This window comes from Hipposideros armiger, unplaced genomic scaffold (genome assembly GCF_001890085.2).
Source record: "Hipposideros armiger isolate ML-2016 unplaced genomic scaffold, ASM189008v1 scaffold_23, whole genome shotgun sequence".
Classification (NCBI taxonomy): domain Eukaryota; kingdom Metazoa; phylum Chordata; class Mammalia; order Chiroptera; family Hipposideridae; genus Hipposideros; species Hipposideros armiger.
Genome location: NW_017731373.1, coordinates 1,087,436 through 1,106,836, shown reverse-complemented (window position 1 = coordinate 1,106,836; position 19,401 = coordinate 1,087,436). Strand labels below are relative to the sequence as shown.

General features: G+C 38.4%; 1 protein-coding gene across 3 annotated transcripts in view; it reads left to right on the top strand.

Moving 5' to 3' along the window:
• HECW2 (HECT, C2 and WW domain containing E3 ubiquitin protein ligase 2) overlaps positions 1-19,401 on the top strand; it is a 360,649-nt gene that overhangs the window by 226,573 nt on the left and 114,675 nt on the right. For all 3 annotated transcript variants that reach the window (XM_019635678.1, XM_019635677.1, XM_019635680.1), the window contains 4 exons: positions 4,469-4,563; positions 9,096-9,171; positions 12,183-12,352; positions 14,714-14,856. In XM_019635678.1, coding sequence (XP_019491223.1) covers positions 4,469-4,563; positions 9,096-9,171; positions 12,183-12,352; positions 14,714-14,856 — 484 coding nt within the window. The remainder of the gene's footprint in view (positions 1-4,468; positions 4,564-9,095; positions 9,172-12,182; positions 12,353-14,713; positions 14,857-19,401) is intronic.

Here is a 19,401-nt window from a genome sequence, read left to right as displayed (position 1 = left end):
AGCTCTGTGTAAGAATTAAGTTTTCTATATGCAGGGGATTTAATATAAGAGAATATGTGTATACTAGTACAAGGATGGTACTTATTAAACCTTAAAATATAAAGTAAGTTTTGATTAAATAGAAACCCGCTATAAGCATGTCTTTATTGAAGCATGTAAAACTTCTGTCATATAAAAGCTGTTTTAAAAGATTAACATCTATTACTTTGAATTGCTATTAAAGGCATCAGATAATTTTTCCACATTTTTACTGATAGGTCAGCATTCTAGAGCTTTCTCTAATCCTGTCTTTGCCCCCTAAGGAATGTCTTCTTTTCATAGTTTAATTTCTGGCTAGATTCCCTCTTTAAACCTTAAATGGAATGGAATTTTTGAGGGAATTTCCTCATGATATGTCAATAAGTGAGGCGGAGTGCAGATACATATAGCACAATCCCAATTATTGGGTTGTCGGAAAAGTCATTACGTATTTTTTCAGTTTTTTGTTGCAAAAATGCGTTATGACTTTTCCAGCAACCCAATAATATCATAACATATAGGAAAAAGTCTAGAAGGATATTTGCCAAAAATGTGAACAAGGGTTGTTTCTGGGAGATGAGAAACATTTTATGCGTGATTTGTTTTTCTTGCCTATTTCTACTTTTCCTTCCTTTCCAACATTGGCCCAGCTGGCATTACTATCTAAGTAATGAGAAAAATAAATGATAAAAGAGTGTGGGAAAAAATGGAATGGGAAATAGCTGTGTTTACTCTCAGCGTGATTCCTCCTTTTGAAAGGATCCCAGGGTTTAAGAGGCTGATCTGGCTGAAAAATATTGCCAACTGAACTTCAGGTGAAACAACCTTCCATTTTTCTCCAGAAAGCTGCGAGGAATGACTGGCTCTTGATGGAGTGTGCAGATTCATATTACGGGGCCCATGTGAACACCTGGGGAGAAGTCAGTATCATATGCTACCATAATTTGGAACATTATGTGTGTGGGGGGAAAAAAACATTTATAGAGTATCTCATTTTCCATGATTGATGTTCTTCTCCCCTCAAAAGTGTTAGAGGGTTCATAAGGTCCTGGAGGATGAGGGTATACTATCTGTCTCAACAAATGTTTCTCCTTACTCCTCACTCTGGTAGTTAATAGAAATGGGCTTGACACTGAAGCTAGGAATTGGAAATGAAGAAAAGAGTAGGGTTTCTTTTTCTTTTCTCCTCTAATTTAGCATTTCCTCCTTAATCCTTCCTACACAAAATTGGGAATATCGTGTTACATGATTGTAAAACTGGAAATATTCAGTAATGTATTTTTTAAGGTCTGAGAAAATTTGTGTAAGTTAATGTCCTGGACCGTGGATATGAATTATAGAAAGATTTGGCTTTATAATAGGTTTATTTTTGTTAATCAGAATAAGGTCTGTCCAACACACGTTTCTACGCTTTCAATATCCATTTAATGTAAAAACCTCAGGTGGTATTTATATGAGTGCTTAGAAATATAGTCCTTAGACATATTTTTTTACCCCATGTCAGTCTAAAGCAGACTTAAGGGGACTTCACAGCATAATGAAATTGTTCTTGAATCTTTGAACTCATGGTATGAAACTTAAAAAAAAAAATTGAGGGTAGGGTGGGTCATGTTAGACAGCTTCTATATTTATGAAGCTATCAGATCTTCAGTGTTTTGGGTGATTGTGTCCACAAAATCTGCTTTGCACAACTCAGAATAAGTTTATTTTATAGCTTTAGGGATTCTAAATTTGTCACCGGGGTAGGAGATGTTTGTTATAGCAAGGAATAAAGTAACAACCCAAATGGGTCAGCTAGCGCAGTTGGCCTGGCTATCAATAGTCTACGAATAAAAATAACCAGCCACTTTTTTGTCTCATAGTCTGTTACCTAGCTGACTAGTTAGAACTTTGGAAAAGAGGAAGTGGCATCATAACTTGAAAGAGAGTTCAGGGAAGATGTCTTATAAAAAGGCACTTCTTCTTATTGAAAAATGAGCTGCTTACTTGCTAACCACTGATTAGATCTTTGAGGTACTGCTGCGGGCAGATTCACAGACTGCTGGTCTCCAGCCTTCAGAGTGACACTAATGAGCTCATGCCCGCAGAATTCAACGCGCATGCTCATCGCCTAGCTGCTTCTGCGTTGACAGGCCTTCTGCATGCTGCTTAGCTTTGTTCTTGCACATTACATGCCCTTGGTCTTGGAAGAAAGCAAGTGGGAGAGTAAGGTTTACTTAGATCTACACAGTTATTACCATTTCAGTAATGATCAAAAACGCTTGTTAGTGTTCAGGAAAGTCATTTATGGGGTGTTCTCAGGGACACCTGAGTGAAGGCGAGAAATAAGGCTAGAGTTCCTGCATAGGTCACTTTGCTGTCCCTCAAGCTCTGTGTGCTCGACTCTGCTTCCCTGCTTTTGCCTCACTCCTCACTCCTAACCCTCCCTACCCCCATTTTTCTCCCCTGTAGGTGTGAGTCCTGACCTGTGTGTTCTGTGAGCCTTTCTGACTCCTCCATTATGTCCTCACTAAACTCTGTCGTCTGCACAGTCTTTTCTATCCAGCGGTCTGCTGTTTTAGTGTTTGTCCCTGTGTTTTGTCAAGCCTGTGATTGTCATCCCAGCAGCTCCACTATAAGTCGCCTGCCAGACCAGAAACCTTTCTTTGATTCTCTTGCACTGTCTGGCATAGTGCTGAGCTTGTGTTGTGGTGGGCACATGGTAAAAATCTTTTGCTTGACGATGCTAACTGCATTTTGAATCACTGCTTAGCAGTTAACGTACGTAATGGAAAGATTCAATATTTGACCTCATGACAGACTTTATTTTAGTATTTAATCATTGGTAGGAAAAGTGTAATAATATAAATCCCTAAAAGGGGACTTTTCTTTAATCATTATATTTTTCTATTAAAATAAGTGAACTGAATACTCTATAGGCAATAATTTGGTGCAATCGGGAGAGTCAGTGGAAGATTAACTTCCTTGGGAAAGTACATCGAGTGGCCCCACTTTAATAACGCAGGTGACTCAGTTGAGAGAAGAACTGCACTTCTGTAGGTTAGGACTCTCCCTGGGGCCTGCCCATCAGCAGCATTGCCTATATTGATTGACACCTTGGAAAAAAAATGCATTTTGCAGTGACACTTGATTGACGTAGATGCTCTGTATACAGATAGATTCAAGTGTCTCTGTGTTTTATCTTTGACACATTCTGGCTTCATGGTCTTTGAAATTGTAGTTACTTTCCAGAATCAATAATTGGCATTTTATTGCTTTTTATCAAGTTCAAATTATATATATATATATATATGTATATATATATATGTGTGTGTATATATATATATATACACACACACACACACACATATGTGTGTATATATGTAATATGTATGAAAATACACACATACCTTTGGATATATATACCGGGAGTGCCAAAAAAATGTATACGAGTGGACAGTTTGGTCAACATTGCTTAAGCAGTAGTTCGCCATAATCAGAAGTTTCTGGACGTTAATGATAACCACTTTGAGCACCTCTTGTAATTGCAGAAGTCAAACATGACTTTGTATTCATCTTTTGTTATCGGTATATATTAAGTATTACAATTTTGATAGTTTTTGCTTTCTTAAATAGTTTTTTCCTTCCTTTCTTTTTTCCTGTACATTCTTTTGGCTCTCTCTCTCTCTCTCTCTCTCTCTCTCTCTCTCTCCATCTCCACATATATCTGTATCTTCTATCTATCTATCTACCAATCTATCAATCAATCATCTATCATCTATCCACATATTGGCATATGTACCAGTGGTTCCTAAATTTGATCACTGCCTAGTGGCTGTGTTTAAGTCACTTGGAAATTTAAAATAATACAGATAACCAGACCCTATCATTGCATAGTCTCCGACAGTATTTTTTTTGTACTTGTTAAACTACTTTGTTTGTATTTCCATGAACAGCTGCGAGCTCTCTATATTGTAGGGGTCAAAAGTGAGGGCTTTGGAATCAGACAGACTGGGTTTGAGTCCTGACTCTGTCATTTCCTGTTTGTTTGACCTTCCGCAAATCTCAGTGCTTCATCTGCAACATGGAGACAGGAATTTCTGCCTCCCAAAGTTGATGTGAGGGTTAAATAACAGCAGTAGAGACATAGCACTGTGTCTGGTGCATTGTGGTACACCCCAGTAAATGGTAGCTCATTTTAGTCTTGTCTCTACACTATTTTTTGGCATGTTTTTGTGCATTATTTTTTTTAATACATTTCGGACGTTCATAGCAAATTCCAGAGAAGTGTGTCAAATCAAACAGGAAATGGTATAATCAATCTGTTGCCTCTGATTGGAAAAGGAAGAATTATTCAAAGAGTGATGAGTAGGACTTTCTGAGAGGTGGTGTGGCGAATTTCCTCAGCTGATTCCTAAATGACTTCTTGTTTCGGTGTTTACATTACTGTTTTTCTCCAATCGGTTTGCAGCGGAGATAAAAATCTGTTTTAAATACTACCACGGCATTAGTGGAGCGCTGCGAGCCACCACGCCCTGCATCACCGTGAAGAACCCGGCTGTGATGGTGAGTGCCTCTCTTTGCAGCCTTCCTCACGAGGTCCCCGGGGCCTGATTTCTATTTTTGCCGGTGCAGCTCTGGCAGGGTTACCGGGGAACAATGAAAAAGGAAGCGCAGGACAGCGTGGGCGCCGTTTTAGTAAAGGAAATAAGTTACAGGCTGGTGTACCTGCATCCATAATACAAATCAGTGGGAAAATAGGATTTGATTTATAAGAATTCTGTGTGTAGTCCACTCTTCAGGGAAACCGCTCATGAAGCAAATTAGTGAGTGCCCTACCATGGAAGGGTTTTTAAACTTAGTCTGGGTGACTGGTTGATAGGAAACAGTGGCATTGCATCTTATGTGAATTTAATTTATTACATGAACTCAGTGGGTAAAAGGGAGAATAATAATGATTTAAATAGTCTGTGATTGAACTTGCCAGTCAACTTAATGAACTTTCACCCCGAAGAGAGAGTGAGATGGGTATCATGAATGTGCTGTTCCCCCAGGAGGCCTTAGGCTGGACCCCCATTGATGCTGAGCTGGGGTCTAGTGCCTAAAAATACCACACATATTTTTGGTATAACAGGGTCACTCAACAGAGGCCAAACCTCTTCATCAGGTGCTCAAATGAAGAAAGAGATATTTAACTTACTTTTGGAGGATATGGGTTTTGTTGGACTGTTAAAGGAAAGTATGCCCGTTTCCAGCATGGTGCTCTTTTAAGGATTACTTTTCACAATTTTGTGAATTTTCACTCTACCTACTAACTTTAGAATTTAATGGCTTCACAAGATGCATGCCATTGTACATGGGTAGTTGGACTCAGATGGTCTGGGGAGATCCTTGAGTGTAAGATATGTAAATCATTCCAGTTTTTATTAGTCATTAACAAAAATCAGGTTGTGATTTTTATCTCCTTTGAATAGAAGACAAATATTGACTGCCATAATATAGAACCTTCATAACATTATGTGTTTACATTTATAGATGCACGAATTTTGGGATATAGGCAAGTGACCAGGTTGACTCTCTGAAATTCAGAAAGTAACCTTTGCAGATGGCATTTTGCAATTGTCCAGACCCACCGATGCTCTATCAAGCAGGCTTTCCCTTTCATTTTTCCTTTCAAACAAATATTTATTGGGTGCCATCTAAGTAGCAGGCTTTGTACCCACCACTGGGGATGAAATGATATGCAAAAAACATAGTCCTTGTTCTCATTGATCTGAGGGGGGAGAGTGACATCAATTAAATTAAAATGTATTTATTTGAGTGATAATCACCCTGGGGGAGAGTGAAATGGGGCTATGAGAGCATATATTAATAGGGTTTATCCTGAAAGGAAGGGCTTAGAAGGCTTCCCTGAAGAAAGTGTGTTTGCACAGCAATCTGAGGGTGGGTAGGAGTTACTTAGGTGAAGAGAGGGAGAGAAGAGCATTCTAGGAAGAGGAAACAGTATGTGCAAAATTTTCAATATCTAAGTACTCTGCTTCCATATGGATTATATTTGAGTTCCCATTGTAGTAAACATAGTATAGCATTAGAAAAAAGAAACCCACATTTACTACAAAAGACTTTGACGGTCACAAGGAGAATAACAGTTATTGACTACAAAGTCTGCCACGTCACCTAGTAAACACTGGACGATGCTTTAATTAATGTTCTAAAAAGAAAAATTTCAAAACTAGAACTGTGGGGCTGTTTGTAATAAAACCTTTGAAAAATTAACTGTGTGAAATCAGACAATAGCTTCCAAACACTTATTTTATGGATTCAGATTTTTTTTAGGCTTGAGCAATTTCAATGATAAGGTATCACCGAATGGAGCCAGAGTTTACAGCCTGGCGACCACTGATCTTATTCCATGATTTTCGCATTGAGATTACTCTGTCAAATCCCATGGATAGTTTGGAGATAATTAATTTGCTTCAGACAGATTTTTAGAGTGCCTTAAAAGTTTCATTGATACTGCACAGGCAATCAGAATCGCTTATTGTGGTTCAAACGCTGACTGATGGAATTGATGACCAATAGACTTTTGACCAAGCTTGAGTCTGTTTGTTGGGCCTGTATCCCAAATTGAGAGACACTTCATTGTGGGGGCGAGTGCTGTGTTTATATCACAACATGATGGTCACCAAGGAATATGGCACGTGTTTAGTTCTTGAGACTGATTAACAACATTGATATTCACCAAGCCCGGCTAGTATGATTATTCCACAAGCAGGTGCAAAGAATAGTCCGAGAAGACATAACTGAGAACCTTCCTAGAGAAGGAAAGGAGCTGCCATCCTAGTCATATGGTCTCCTTTCTCACATATCCTCTTGCAATGAACGAGTCAAGGATATAAAACATTGTGTCTTCTCTGTCGTTGGCACTTTGACATCATTGTCATTCATCAGAGTACCCTGTGATGTGTATCTCAGACACTTGGAGCAGGAAATCCTTCGGCTTCAGGGACTGATAAAGGCTACCATCACTCACTACCATGTATTGTCTCATTACTTGGTTGATGGTGTTGCTCCTGGTTTTTCCTGGAATGAATCTATGGAGTGAGTTTAAGACCCTCTCTCTAAACAGTGTGTGCAGATGTGTTTATTATCATTGATGTCCCTATATCTAGTAATAATATTTGGTTTTGCCTAGCTTCACTGTCATCAGTGATAAAATTAAATTCCTTGAGTATTATTTCAGATGAGCATTTTGCCACAGTTGTAGTATAAGGACAGTTTATCTGTGACGTCTGTGAGAATTGTTTCACATTAAGCCTTTTTCTAGACAGTGAATTACATTTTTAAAAGAGAATTCAAGGGCATTTTCTTTTGTTTCTATAATATGTTACAATATTTTAAATAGGTTTTAAATGAAGATAATGAATCTTTTCAGTCTCATTTAACTCACTGATCATGAGTATCCCTTAGTAGGAAGAGACGTCATGTCTTTGGGGTTGGTACAACTCGTGGGGCAGTTTGGTCCATTTGAGGGGATGCCATGGTTTATCAGATGTCTGGTGTACCCAGGGCACAGGACGGGTAGGTTACTGGGTGTCTGCCCCAGATGTAGTGTGTATACCTCATCATTCACCACTCTCATCCAGGATTGTGTGTGGTGAAAGCAGGATGAGATAGTGACAGCCATCAGTTGTCTGACCAGTTTGCTGTTGTCCCTGCTCCAGTTAACCTGGGGATGGTGAGTCGGAGGGGTGTCACACAATGTAATAAACCATACATACTTGTTGAGAGCCAACTCAGTGTCAAAGGGGTTGGTTTTATGGATGGAATGAAATAAAGATACCTGGATGGTACCCTAGCATATTGCAAATGACATGTGAAACAATCAGGAAGCAGTTAAGTGTCGCACAGAATTGTTTGACTAAGTTACAGAAAGTAGAGAAGGAAGTAGAAATATATATATTTCAAAATTTGAATGGAATTTATTTTTAAATTTTCAACTTTTCTTGGATGAGCAAAAGTTTCTTTCTTGGTGGCATATGATTTTTAAAGGAGTGTTGTGGGTGCCACAAGATAAGATGGAAGGGTTTAATTTAAATTTAAAATTAAAATGTGTTCTATTTCCCAACTACTCAAAATTTATCCTCTTTCAATTCTGTCTCTTGCAGTATTGTGGACTTTTTTATTATTAAATTTATTGGAGTGACATTGGTTAGTAAAATTATATAGGTTTCAAGTGTACATTTCTATAATACATCATCTATATATCACATTGTGTGTTCAGCACCTAGAGACAGAAGAGGGAAAAGGGGATCAAATATATGGCAATGGAAGGAGAACTTTTATTTTTAGACAACCATGAAACTCTTTTTCTTCTAGTCTACCATAAATTCAGCACTAATTGTACATAAATTGAGAGAAAGGCCAAGTCTGCTATGTGGTCTATAAATGACTGGTTTCAAGTGAGATATAATTTACTCAAAAGCTCTTAGGAAAAGCTTCACAATACAATAATCAGTACAATAGCATTGCAAATTCTTATAGCTAATTATAATAGCATGTGCCATGTACCTGTAGAACAATTAAATAGGAGCCTGGGTAGGGCAATGGGACATCCACGTGGTCCATTCAGAAATATTTGGCAAGAAAGGGTAATTCTACATATATATGGAAGAGTATGATATAAATCACCTGTTTAGTTTATTCTAGGTTTTCCTAACAAATATGAAGGAATTTGATGTTTGATTTTTAACTTAAGGAATGTTTTAATATAGTAATAGCAATGTAAGTACATTTATTACATATTAACTACATATTAACTATGGAAGAAATAAAAGGACACAAAGCAAGCTGATTCACATATCCCAGGGAATCTAGAAGCTCATGTTGATTTCATTTGGGGTAAAGATTAAGTTTGGGTATGATCCTTTCCCTCATCTCCGAGAATCTCAATTCCAAGATTTGTAGCATATGAAAAGACGTATACTAAATACAGGTTTGATACAAAAATCACCGAATATGTGAACATATATGGTTCCCTAGGGACGTTGAATAACATCATATCCTGTGAAACTTGAGATATGTGTTTTTCTCTGCAGATGGGGGCAGAAGGCATGGAAGGAGGTGCTTCAGGAAGTCAGCATTCTCGGAAACTCGGCAGCTTTACATTGTCAGGTAAGGATTTCTTTAAACGTGATGTCCAGTTTAAAAGTGTGCAATTTCAAAGGCAGGAATAGTCGCTTCTTTCCACAGATTCTCATATATGATATGTAAACTAGTTATTTATTTGAGGATAAAATACTTCTGAAATTGAAGTAGATCTCTACCTTGATAAAATTAGATTACTTATATATAAGCTCAGAAAGTACCGTATTTCCCCATGTATAAGATGCACCCTTTTTCAAAAAATTTGGGGTCTTATAAAAACTGGGTACGTCTTATACAGTGGTGGTAGATTTTTTTAACTTGCATTTCCCGCTTTTTTCCCCATGCTCATACAACCACTGTATAAGACGCACCCAGTTTTTAGACCCCAAATTTTTCGAAAAGGGGTGCATCGTATACATGGGGAAATACGATATTTCTTATAACAAGTTTTCAGGTGATAAAAAGACTATAATTATGAGGGCCGGCCGAGTGGCTCAGTTGGTTAAGAGCTCGCTCAAGAGTTTGAGCTCTGAGCAACAGCAGTTTGATTCCCAGCCTGAGCTGAGCAGCCGCTGAACTGCCAACAGGTGGCAGGATGGCTCAGCTTAAAAAAATAAATAAATAAAAGACTATAACTATGTATAATTACTTTAAAAAAAACATAATGTATTATAATATGTGCTAACCCCACTGTTGGGCTTTGATGATTGGTTGGAAACAACTGTGCTTACTTCATCTGGAGAAAGGAAAGATTTGGAGACTAGGAAAAAAAAGCCAAGGGATACTCCTATTTCTGTGGAGGAATACACAGAAAAATTGGAAAATGGATAAGACTTTTTTCTTTCAATTTTTTGGCTAGTAAAATATTCTAATTGCTTGTTTGTTTACCATAAAACTAAAGTACTGCTTTTCAGGTTGTGAGTTGGAACTCATTTGTGGTTTATAAGATTAATTTAGTTGAAACTAACAATTTAAAAAATAATAGAAGAAAATCCAAGTTTACCACCAAAGGGAAATACTTTTCATAGAACATCAGTTTATAGAAACTGAAAATTTTTTACACAGAAAGTATACACTCCCATGTATGTGTGTACTAGGTTTCAATGTAAAATGTATTTCATATGTAGGTCACCGTCAAAAAAGTTTGAAATCCACTGATTTTTTTTTTAAAGACTTTATTGGAGAACTGGGGGGAGGGGAACAGCGTTGGGGAATTGGGGAAGGGGAACAGACAAGTAGACAAATTGCTGTTTTTGTTCTTTAGTCTAGTTGTAGAGGACGTCACTTCACTGGCCCATGTTGGTATGATCATTGTGCTCTCCCTGGGTGAGGCAATCGGTCGCCAATCATTGGTCGGCTGCTCACAGCAGCTTCTGGCAGCTCACACTGGCTACCAGCCACTCATGCTGGCTACCAGCCGCTCACGTAGCTCACAGCCGCCCACTGCAGCCCCGCTGTGGCCTACGCCATTGCCGGCGACTCACAGCAGCCCAGCTCCAGGTCGAGCTATTGTTCATCATCTTAGGTGTAGAGGGCGCAGCGTCACTGGCCCTCAATGTGGGATCCGAACCGCGGCCCTGCTGCTCAGAGCTGGCATCCCAAGCAAGCTCTTAACCAGCTGAGCCACTCGGCCGGCCCTCATCCGGAATTCTTAACATAGGTCCTCTTGTCTAAATTTCTCAATCTTTGCCAACATATTAAACTGCTTCCCTCTCCTGCCAGCTATGTGTCATTAGACAGTCCTGGTCTGTTTTCATCACACAGATATGTAGGTCACAAGCTCTTGTTGACCTAGATGAGGAGATGAGCCCCCTCAAGGGAGCATTCACTAGAGCATGTGGTTCTATGGGTAACCCCAGGCCAGTTCTGTTCTTTTAAGAAGGACTTTGTGTTTCAGAAATGGGATGAAGTAGGATGACTGGCGACCTCCTATAATTTAAGAACACTCTACAGGGTCTCAACCCCAACTGATCTGGGTAATCCAATGGTCTTAGAAGATTCAGAGGCCATCCGCAGAATTTCTACCAGAACCAATGTTCAGGACATCTCTAGATTGATCATAACTTTATAAAGCTACCTAGAAACAGTCTATTCTTCAGAAGCTGTCAGGCCGACCTTATTTAAACTGATATTCTCAGAAAGGTGCTGGGGACTCAGCGAAGCCAGCTTTATTTCCTGACATTTTTGTATCCCCTACCTCGCCACTTTAAAAAGTGTCAACCTCTTCACTAACCAGACTTTAGGCAGAACTTTTACCAGCCCACATAATGTGAAATAACAACTGGTGAATCTCAGATGACTTATGGGACATTCATCAGATATTTAAGTTACTTAACAGGCTATTGAAAAAGTAACCGCACAATTATTTAATATAGCAGGTAGCATTCAAATTTTAGGAATATTTCCGGTCTCCATTTTTCCCCAAGCATTCATTATATTTGTGGAATATATATGACATTTTAAATGTGGCACAACTGTGTGCTCGGAAGTTTCATTCCCAATTAAACTTAGGTTATGCATGTCATATATTGGGTTGTCGGAAAAATCATAACACATTTTGCAACAAAAAACGTAGAAAAAATATGTCATGACTTTTCCGACAACCAATATGTATGTAGATGATTTATGTTTCTCTCATGAAGGAACATACTGGTTTTCTTTTTTGAAGTGATTGGTTTACTAGGGATCTCTCTCAAGACATTATTTGAAATGCTAGTTGCCAAACCACATAGAAAAAGGTGGTGAAGATGCATGTGTTAGAATCAGAATGGTTCTCAGGAAATCACTTGAGGTGTGTAAGCTGGTGTTTAACAGTTTACCTTCTTTTTTGCAACCTGTTAGGAGCCCTCTCTGCTGGAATTAATCATGACCCACTTGTCCTCACTGATCTAAGCAATCATAGTGTGAATAACTTTGTTATTGTTTTACCAAATAGTTTCTGTGTAGTTTCCTGTGTGACTATTTAAAATCAAATTGTCATTGAGCTGCTTGTCCTTCTGTCCCTTCCTCTCCCTCTTTTTCTTCATCTTTCTTTAAAGATCTAAGAGCAGTTGGACTAAAGAAAGGGATGTTTTTCAATCCTGACCCTTACCTTAAGATGTCCATTCAGCCAGGGAAGAAGAGCAGTTTCCCCACTTGCGCCCACCATGGGCAGGAGAGAAGGTCTACTATCATCAGTAACACCACTAATCCAATTTGGCACCGGGAGGTAAGGTGACCCTCAGGGGTCTTCTACTTGACAATTAGGAAGTCAACCAACTCCACTTTTTTCCTCTGGACTCTGTGCATCATTGAGCTGTTTATGGGTGTGGGCAAGATGGTTGAGTTATCTAGGGGATCTGTTAGAAAGAGGGTACAGTGAGAATGAGATATTCCCTTCTAGCCAAGGCTAGGTCTAGGATAAGGCATGGGAGGCACTCACATCATGTGCACAATTTAAAGGATGCCAAAAGACTAAGCAGTCAAAATAAATACTTGAATGAAATATATATATATATATATATATATATATATATATATATATATATATATATATTAAATCAATGCAAAAAATTCACAATGAACAATATATCAATATTTGAAGTAAGGACAGGATCGGGCACAGTGCCTTGCATAGCTGTGTTGAACCTTGAAGCATAAGGAAAAATCAGTGATAATGATCCTGTTTTTATTTAAACGTGACATTTTGTTCTAGCATATATTTAGTACAAGTTAAAGGAATTTCTCTGCCTACAGACTTTGGCAAATGTTTTTTGGATTTCTAGATTTCAGTCAATTAAATGAGTGATTCAAAGAGTTGTCATCTTCATTGAGGCCAGATTGTGTTGGTGGTACTTTAGACAGCTACATTATGCTTCCAGTCATCTTAGTGCACCATGTCAAGGGAATCAAGCAAAGGGTTTTTTCATTAGAACTACGAGAAGTCAAGGAATGAACAGAGACATCATTTCTCATCTAGCAAGCAAAGCATGAGCTCTCTCTCTCGCCATTTCTTGGGTCCCCAAGACACATTTCACATACTAGTGTTAGAATGTTTCTGGGTAAACCTTTATTGGCTTAGGAATTACATAATTAATTAAATCATTCCCTAAATGTTTAATGACAATAATGTTTTAACATTGTTGTAGAAATATTTCATTGGGGAGAGAGATAATTCAGCGATCCTAAAACCAATTGAAGAAAAGATACTGCTATTTGAGACTTGTCAGCATAGCGAGTTGTTTCTCATGGGCTGTTCTTATGATTATTTAAATAGATAAATGCGTGTTTTCTTATTCCTGGTTTTCAAGAGTAGTAATTATTATCTCCAAATAATTTTTAAAGGTATACAACCTAATTTAACACATTAGAAGCCTAGAAGACATAGTATTGATCTCAATGTGAGCTCTAGAAGGCATATAGGGATATAGTAATGACATCAGCAATAACTTTATTTTCCTCAAATTTAATATTTACAAAGATGTTAACCATGTTACCAGTGCAAGCCTGATTGGGCGGGGGAGCAGTATAAGGGATGAAATTATCATCTTTCCATTTTTATGATTAAGAAAACTGAAGCTTAAAGTGTTTATGTAACTATTTAAGGCAGAAATAGTGCTTAAACTCATATCTCTTGTTCTAAGCAAGTGCTTTTTTCATTAAGCAGATTACTAAGGTTCATGGCCCTTTGGAGAACTTTAACTGTTACCACTAAATAAACTTAGTAATGCTTTATTCACACCACTGTGATTGTATCGATACCATCAGGGAGGGAGTGAAATGACTCAGGTTAGATTCCTCACACCATCACTTACTTTTCCTGAGATCCTCATCGTTAAAAAGAAAATGCTATGTTTGTAAAGACAAAATGAAGGTGGTATATGTGAAAGTCTTTGTAAATGAGTAAAGCTCTTTATATTTATTTTATATCCTTATTAATATCCAATACCATTTTATCCAATGGTTTTCTTAAACAGAACAACAAAGCTTATCTTAACCTCATACTTCTATTGTTCAGTCCCAAAAGAAATGACCCTGTGTGCCTTTTAAAAATTAAGTAATTTCCATTTAAACGTTGTTTTATTTTGATATTTACCAAGGAAACCGTAGAATCCTGTAGATGTTCCTACTCTAACCAAGTGAAGAAGTATTTTAACCTATGTTGTGCGACTTCAAAATGCTGTGGGATCAGGAATTAAAATGGCCATTAATCAAATATATTGGTTAATTTGAAACCATCCTATAGTAGGGTATTGAATTGAAGAATTAAGCTACAATAAATGTAGTGAGTACTAAGATTGTATTCTGCACAATTTAATATTTGATAACATCTCCTAAAACTGTTGAACCAGGAGGGGTTGGATGATTAAAGGGGTTTCCTTTTTCATATAGGTCCTTAACTGTTGCTTTTTAATAATTGTGAATGTTAATGATTCTGAGTGAATAAAGGATTGACAATAGCTGCAGATATTTCTAGCAATGTGGAACTGTATGTCATTAGGATTTAAGAGACACCATTTTCTATAATAATAAATGATATAATTTCATATTTTTTGTTCGAATCAACATGTTAATCTGCTTTTGTTTTCAGAAATATTCCTTTTTTGCACTTCTTACTGATGTCTTAGAAATTGAAATTAAAGACAAATTTGCCAAGAGCCGTCCCATCATCAAGCGTTTTCTGGGGAAACTAACCATCCCAGTCCAGAGACTGCTGGAGCGGCAAGCCATCGGGTAATCAACCCTCACTTGTAGGGATCATGGTGACATTAGTTTGTACAGAAGCAACTGAAATGACACTTTCATTTTCAGCCCTGGGACTTTTGTTACTGATAAAAAGTGATAACATAATTCTTTTAAAAATGAAAGTGCTCGTATACTTATTAAAATGTGCAGGACAAAAAGCACTTTGTTTTTTATATATATATATATATATATATATATATATATATATATGTATCTATCTTTTCCAAGATTTACCTACTACTGGCATTTCAGCACCAAATGTCATAGTGTTCAATTGTTTTTATTTATTTATTTTTTAAGATTTTTATTGGGGAATTGGGGGATGGGAACAAGCGCTGGGGAATTGGGGGAAGGGGAACAGACAAGTTGCTGTCCTTTTGGTCTTCAGTCCAGTTGTGGAGGACGTTGCTTCATTGGCCCAAGTTGGCACCATCATTGCGCTCTTCCTGGGCGAGTCGTCGGCTTCTGGACGGCCTCTCACTGCAGCTGCTGGCTGCTCATGCTGGCTGCTGGCTACACACGGTAGCCCATGGCAACCCATTGCAGCAGGGGCTGCAGCCTACGCCGTTGCTGGCGACTCCCAGCAGCCCAGCTCCAGGTTGAGCTGTTGTTCAGCATCTTAGCTGTAGAGGGCAGTGTCACTGGCCCTCATATGTGGGGTCTGAACTGGGGCCCTCTGGCGTCCCAAGCCAGCTCTTAACCAATGCGCCACTCGGGGGGCCCCAATTGTTTTTGAGTATATTGAAATCTTGCTATAAAACTGAAACTAATTAAAATATATATATATTAAAGCAAGATTAAAAATTTTAAAAAAAGCCTCTTCCTAGATCAAGATCCTTGTATCAGGTTGACACCTCTCTTATCCTGATTAATCCCATCCAGAAGACTTGTTATTCCAGAAAGACAAAAGCCACCATGTTTTGGGGCCATTTCAAATAAGACCTAGACTCTGAAAAAGTATTAGAGTAGAGCTTTGAGACGGATGTACTCATTCAGACCACTAAAATTTACTTTTGATGTGTTTTCTTTCTGTGAGCTTTCTGTAAATTGTGAATAAAGTAGTTAAGAAATCATAGCATGCCTCCATCCCTTATTATAAATGCTATATACATTTTTGCATAGTGAGTACCAGCAAACTCAGCATCATTGATGCTCTGAAGGAGCACTGGGGGACAACTTCTTGGATCTTTTTCTTTGTGGGAGAACATTATGATCATGTGGTGGTGGTGATGGTGCTGCTTGCTGCTGCTGCTGCTGGTGCAGTAGTAGTAAACAAAACAGATGCTGAGCATTTAGTCTGTGTCAGGAATTAAGTACATTATACTCATTAGCTCATTTAATCTCAGCTCTGTAGGTAAAGAATGTGATTATACCCATTTCAGAGATGAGGAATCTGAGGCTAACAAGCAAGAAGTGGAGCTGGGATTTCAGTTCAGATCAGTCTGCTCGAGAATATGGCTTCTCTGCCACACCTTAAGGACTGCAAGGTGTTGTATGTAATAGTGCTCGAGCTGACTGAAGAAGGTGGATCATTCTATTCACTCTGCAGCTGCTTAACTATTCCTCACAGCTTCCTTGGACATTCATTTCCTTACTTGAAAAATGAAGCATTTAAACCAGATGATCTCTAAGGCCCCTTAAAAATCTGAAACTAAGAGATTCTGATAGATTCTAATTCTCTGGCCATCAGAGGCAATGGAATTTGTGCTTGAGCCAGTCCACATGAAGGATAAATATTATACTGAAATTCTAGCAACCTGATTTATCTGATAAAAGCTAGGAAATCACAATTTTGTTTTGTTTTTAAGATTTTTTTTTTAAAATTGGGGAATTGGGGGAGAGGAACAGCCTTGGAATTGGGGGAAGGGGAACAGACAAGTTGCTGTCCTTTTGTTCTTCAGTCTAGTTGTGGAGGACGTTGCTTCACTGGCCCAAGTTGGCACCATCATTGCACTCTTCCCGGGCGAGGCAGATCAGTCGCCGGCTTCTGGATGGCCGCTCACTGCGGCTGCTGGCTGCTCACGCTGGCTGCTGGCTACACACGGTAGCCCATGGCAACCCACTGCCGCAGGGGCTGCAGCCTACTCCATCACCGGCGACTCACAGCAGCCCAGCTCCAGGTTGAGCTGTTGTTCAGCATCTTAGCTGTGGAGAGCAGTGTCACTGGCCCTCATATGTGGGATCCGAACCAGGGGCCCTCTGACGTCCCAAACCAGCTCTTAACCAACGTGCCGCTCAGCCGGCCCTCACAGTTGTTTTTAAGGATAACAGTTGTTGCTTCCAGTAGAAATAATGTACTTTGGGAAGTTTTTTAAAGTTATTTTTAGGATTTATAGAAAGTGAAAGATTATGAAGAGCAAGAATTATCTACGGCAAGTATACCTACCATTTAATTTATATAACTATATAATTTGCACAATAGAGATGACATTAGGTAGAAGTGTCAATTTATGTATGCCAGTAAGAATGATCAAGGAAAAATAAAACCTTATCAATGCTTGGGCCTGTTGTTGACTTGCCGGCTTTTCATTTAGTCTTTTAAAGAACTGGACACCTAGAGCCCTGCCAGGCATGGATTCCATGTACTGGAAAGAAGTCCGTCATGAACTTGTGAAATATCAAAATTACGAAATATTTCTATATAAGTCCATTAACAGCGTTGCCTGATATAGGTACTTAGGGGTTTGCTGTATTAAATAAGAATGATACATGCTACATATTAGTACATCAGACAGTAGCACCTCAATACACATTTCTGACCTGATTATTGTTTCCCAGCTAGTAATTGATATGTCTTGAAAAATGCTGGGTTTTCATTACTTATGAGTTTGGTAGACTTCAACTATCTGAAGCAGTTGACGTTTTACAGGGTACGGTTTTATGGTGGGGCTGGAATGCATTGCTTATTACCTATTTTGAGAGCATTGTTTTTTGAACCTGACATTTTCCTGAATGGCTTGCATTCTGTCCAAAAAGCACATCACTCTGATTACATCAGTCAGGTAGTGAGAGTTCTTTATAATTATATATCATGATAGTATATAATATATTGTTCACAATAATGTGCCATAGCAAGAGGCAGGATGAGTCAGATGAAACTAGGTAAGAACAAGAAAGCAGGTGAATCCCCTAAACGGCATTCAACGAAAGGTGAAACCCTTGGCTCAGAATCTCCAAATATGGAGGATTTCCTGTCTTTATAGGTTGACTAGTGGAATTGAGTATCTTGTCAGTTGGGTTAATAAACAGCACTAGCACCTGTTAAAATTCCTGTAAAAAGTCTCATTTGTTAATTAACATATTCAACAAGTGTGTGTGTGTGTGTGTGTGTGTGTGTGTGTGTGTGTGTGTGTGTACGTACATACATAGCGTCTACTAAATGTTTAGCACTGTGTTGGGTATTGGAGATGTGATAGTGAACAAAACAGATGGATGTAGTTCTTTCCTTATAATCCCTACCAAGTGTTTATTTCCTAGCTAAAATCCGTCACTTCTATAAATCTTCATCATTAATACCAACATTTTTATTGGCCAAGGAGGAGAAGAAGAGGGTCAATTCATTTTTAACAAAGAAATAAAGATTGTATTATTCCAGGACTGAAAACCCAAAGAGATAGGTGATAAACCACCATGTTGAGCACAGGTCCACGTAATTTGCTGCTGGGTTCATGCACTGGTGGACAGAGATGGAGCACTGTGCGTGTCAGGCACTGTTCAGATGCTGAGAAGATAGGGGTGAAAGAAAGAAAAAGACACCCCTGCTCTTGTGCAGATTACAACCTTTATGTAACACTATTTGAACACTGATATCAGAGCATTTAGTATTTCTATAATGTCTAATAGTTACAAATGCCTACATATCCCTTTATAGAAAAAAATTTTTAAATACAAGTTTAAGTAGAAAGAGCATTATGATAGCAATCACACTGAAGTGAGTCATGAGTAAATACATCATTAAAATACATACTACTGATAGCAACCTAGAATCTCTGAGATTTTACATAAATGGGATTGTGATATGGTCACAGCAGAGCTGGGGCTGGCTTCTGTGTTCGACGAATTCATGTTTTAATCCTGGTTCTGTTACTTAATAGTTGTCTAGCTTTGGGCAAGTGACTTACCCTCCCTACACCTTCATTGCTCTTCTGGAAAACAGGGCTACCGCCTCTCTCACGGGGTTACTGGGAGGATTAAAAGAGATGATGTATGCAAAGCCCTTAGCAGAGTGTAAGTGACATGCAGTAGGCACTCCTTTTGCAAAACAAATCATTTTAAAAGCATCACTCAAGAAAAAAAGTTATTTCCATGTTTCTAGGGAACAAAACTAAAAAGGTAAAGGATATAATCTTAACCGTTTTATGAAATTCTTGCTATGAAGTCAAAGAAATTCATAAGAGCTGAACTGGGATTATACCTTAGCATGTGTTCTTTGAAGTGGCTAATGTCTATTTAGAATTGTAGTGAGAAGGTAGAGAAGAACAAACAAATAATTAGGCAGATGAATAACACATTTATTTAGACTAGAGGCTCTAA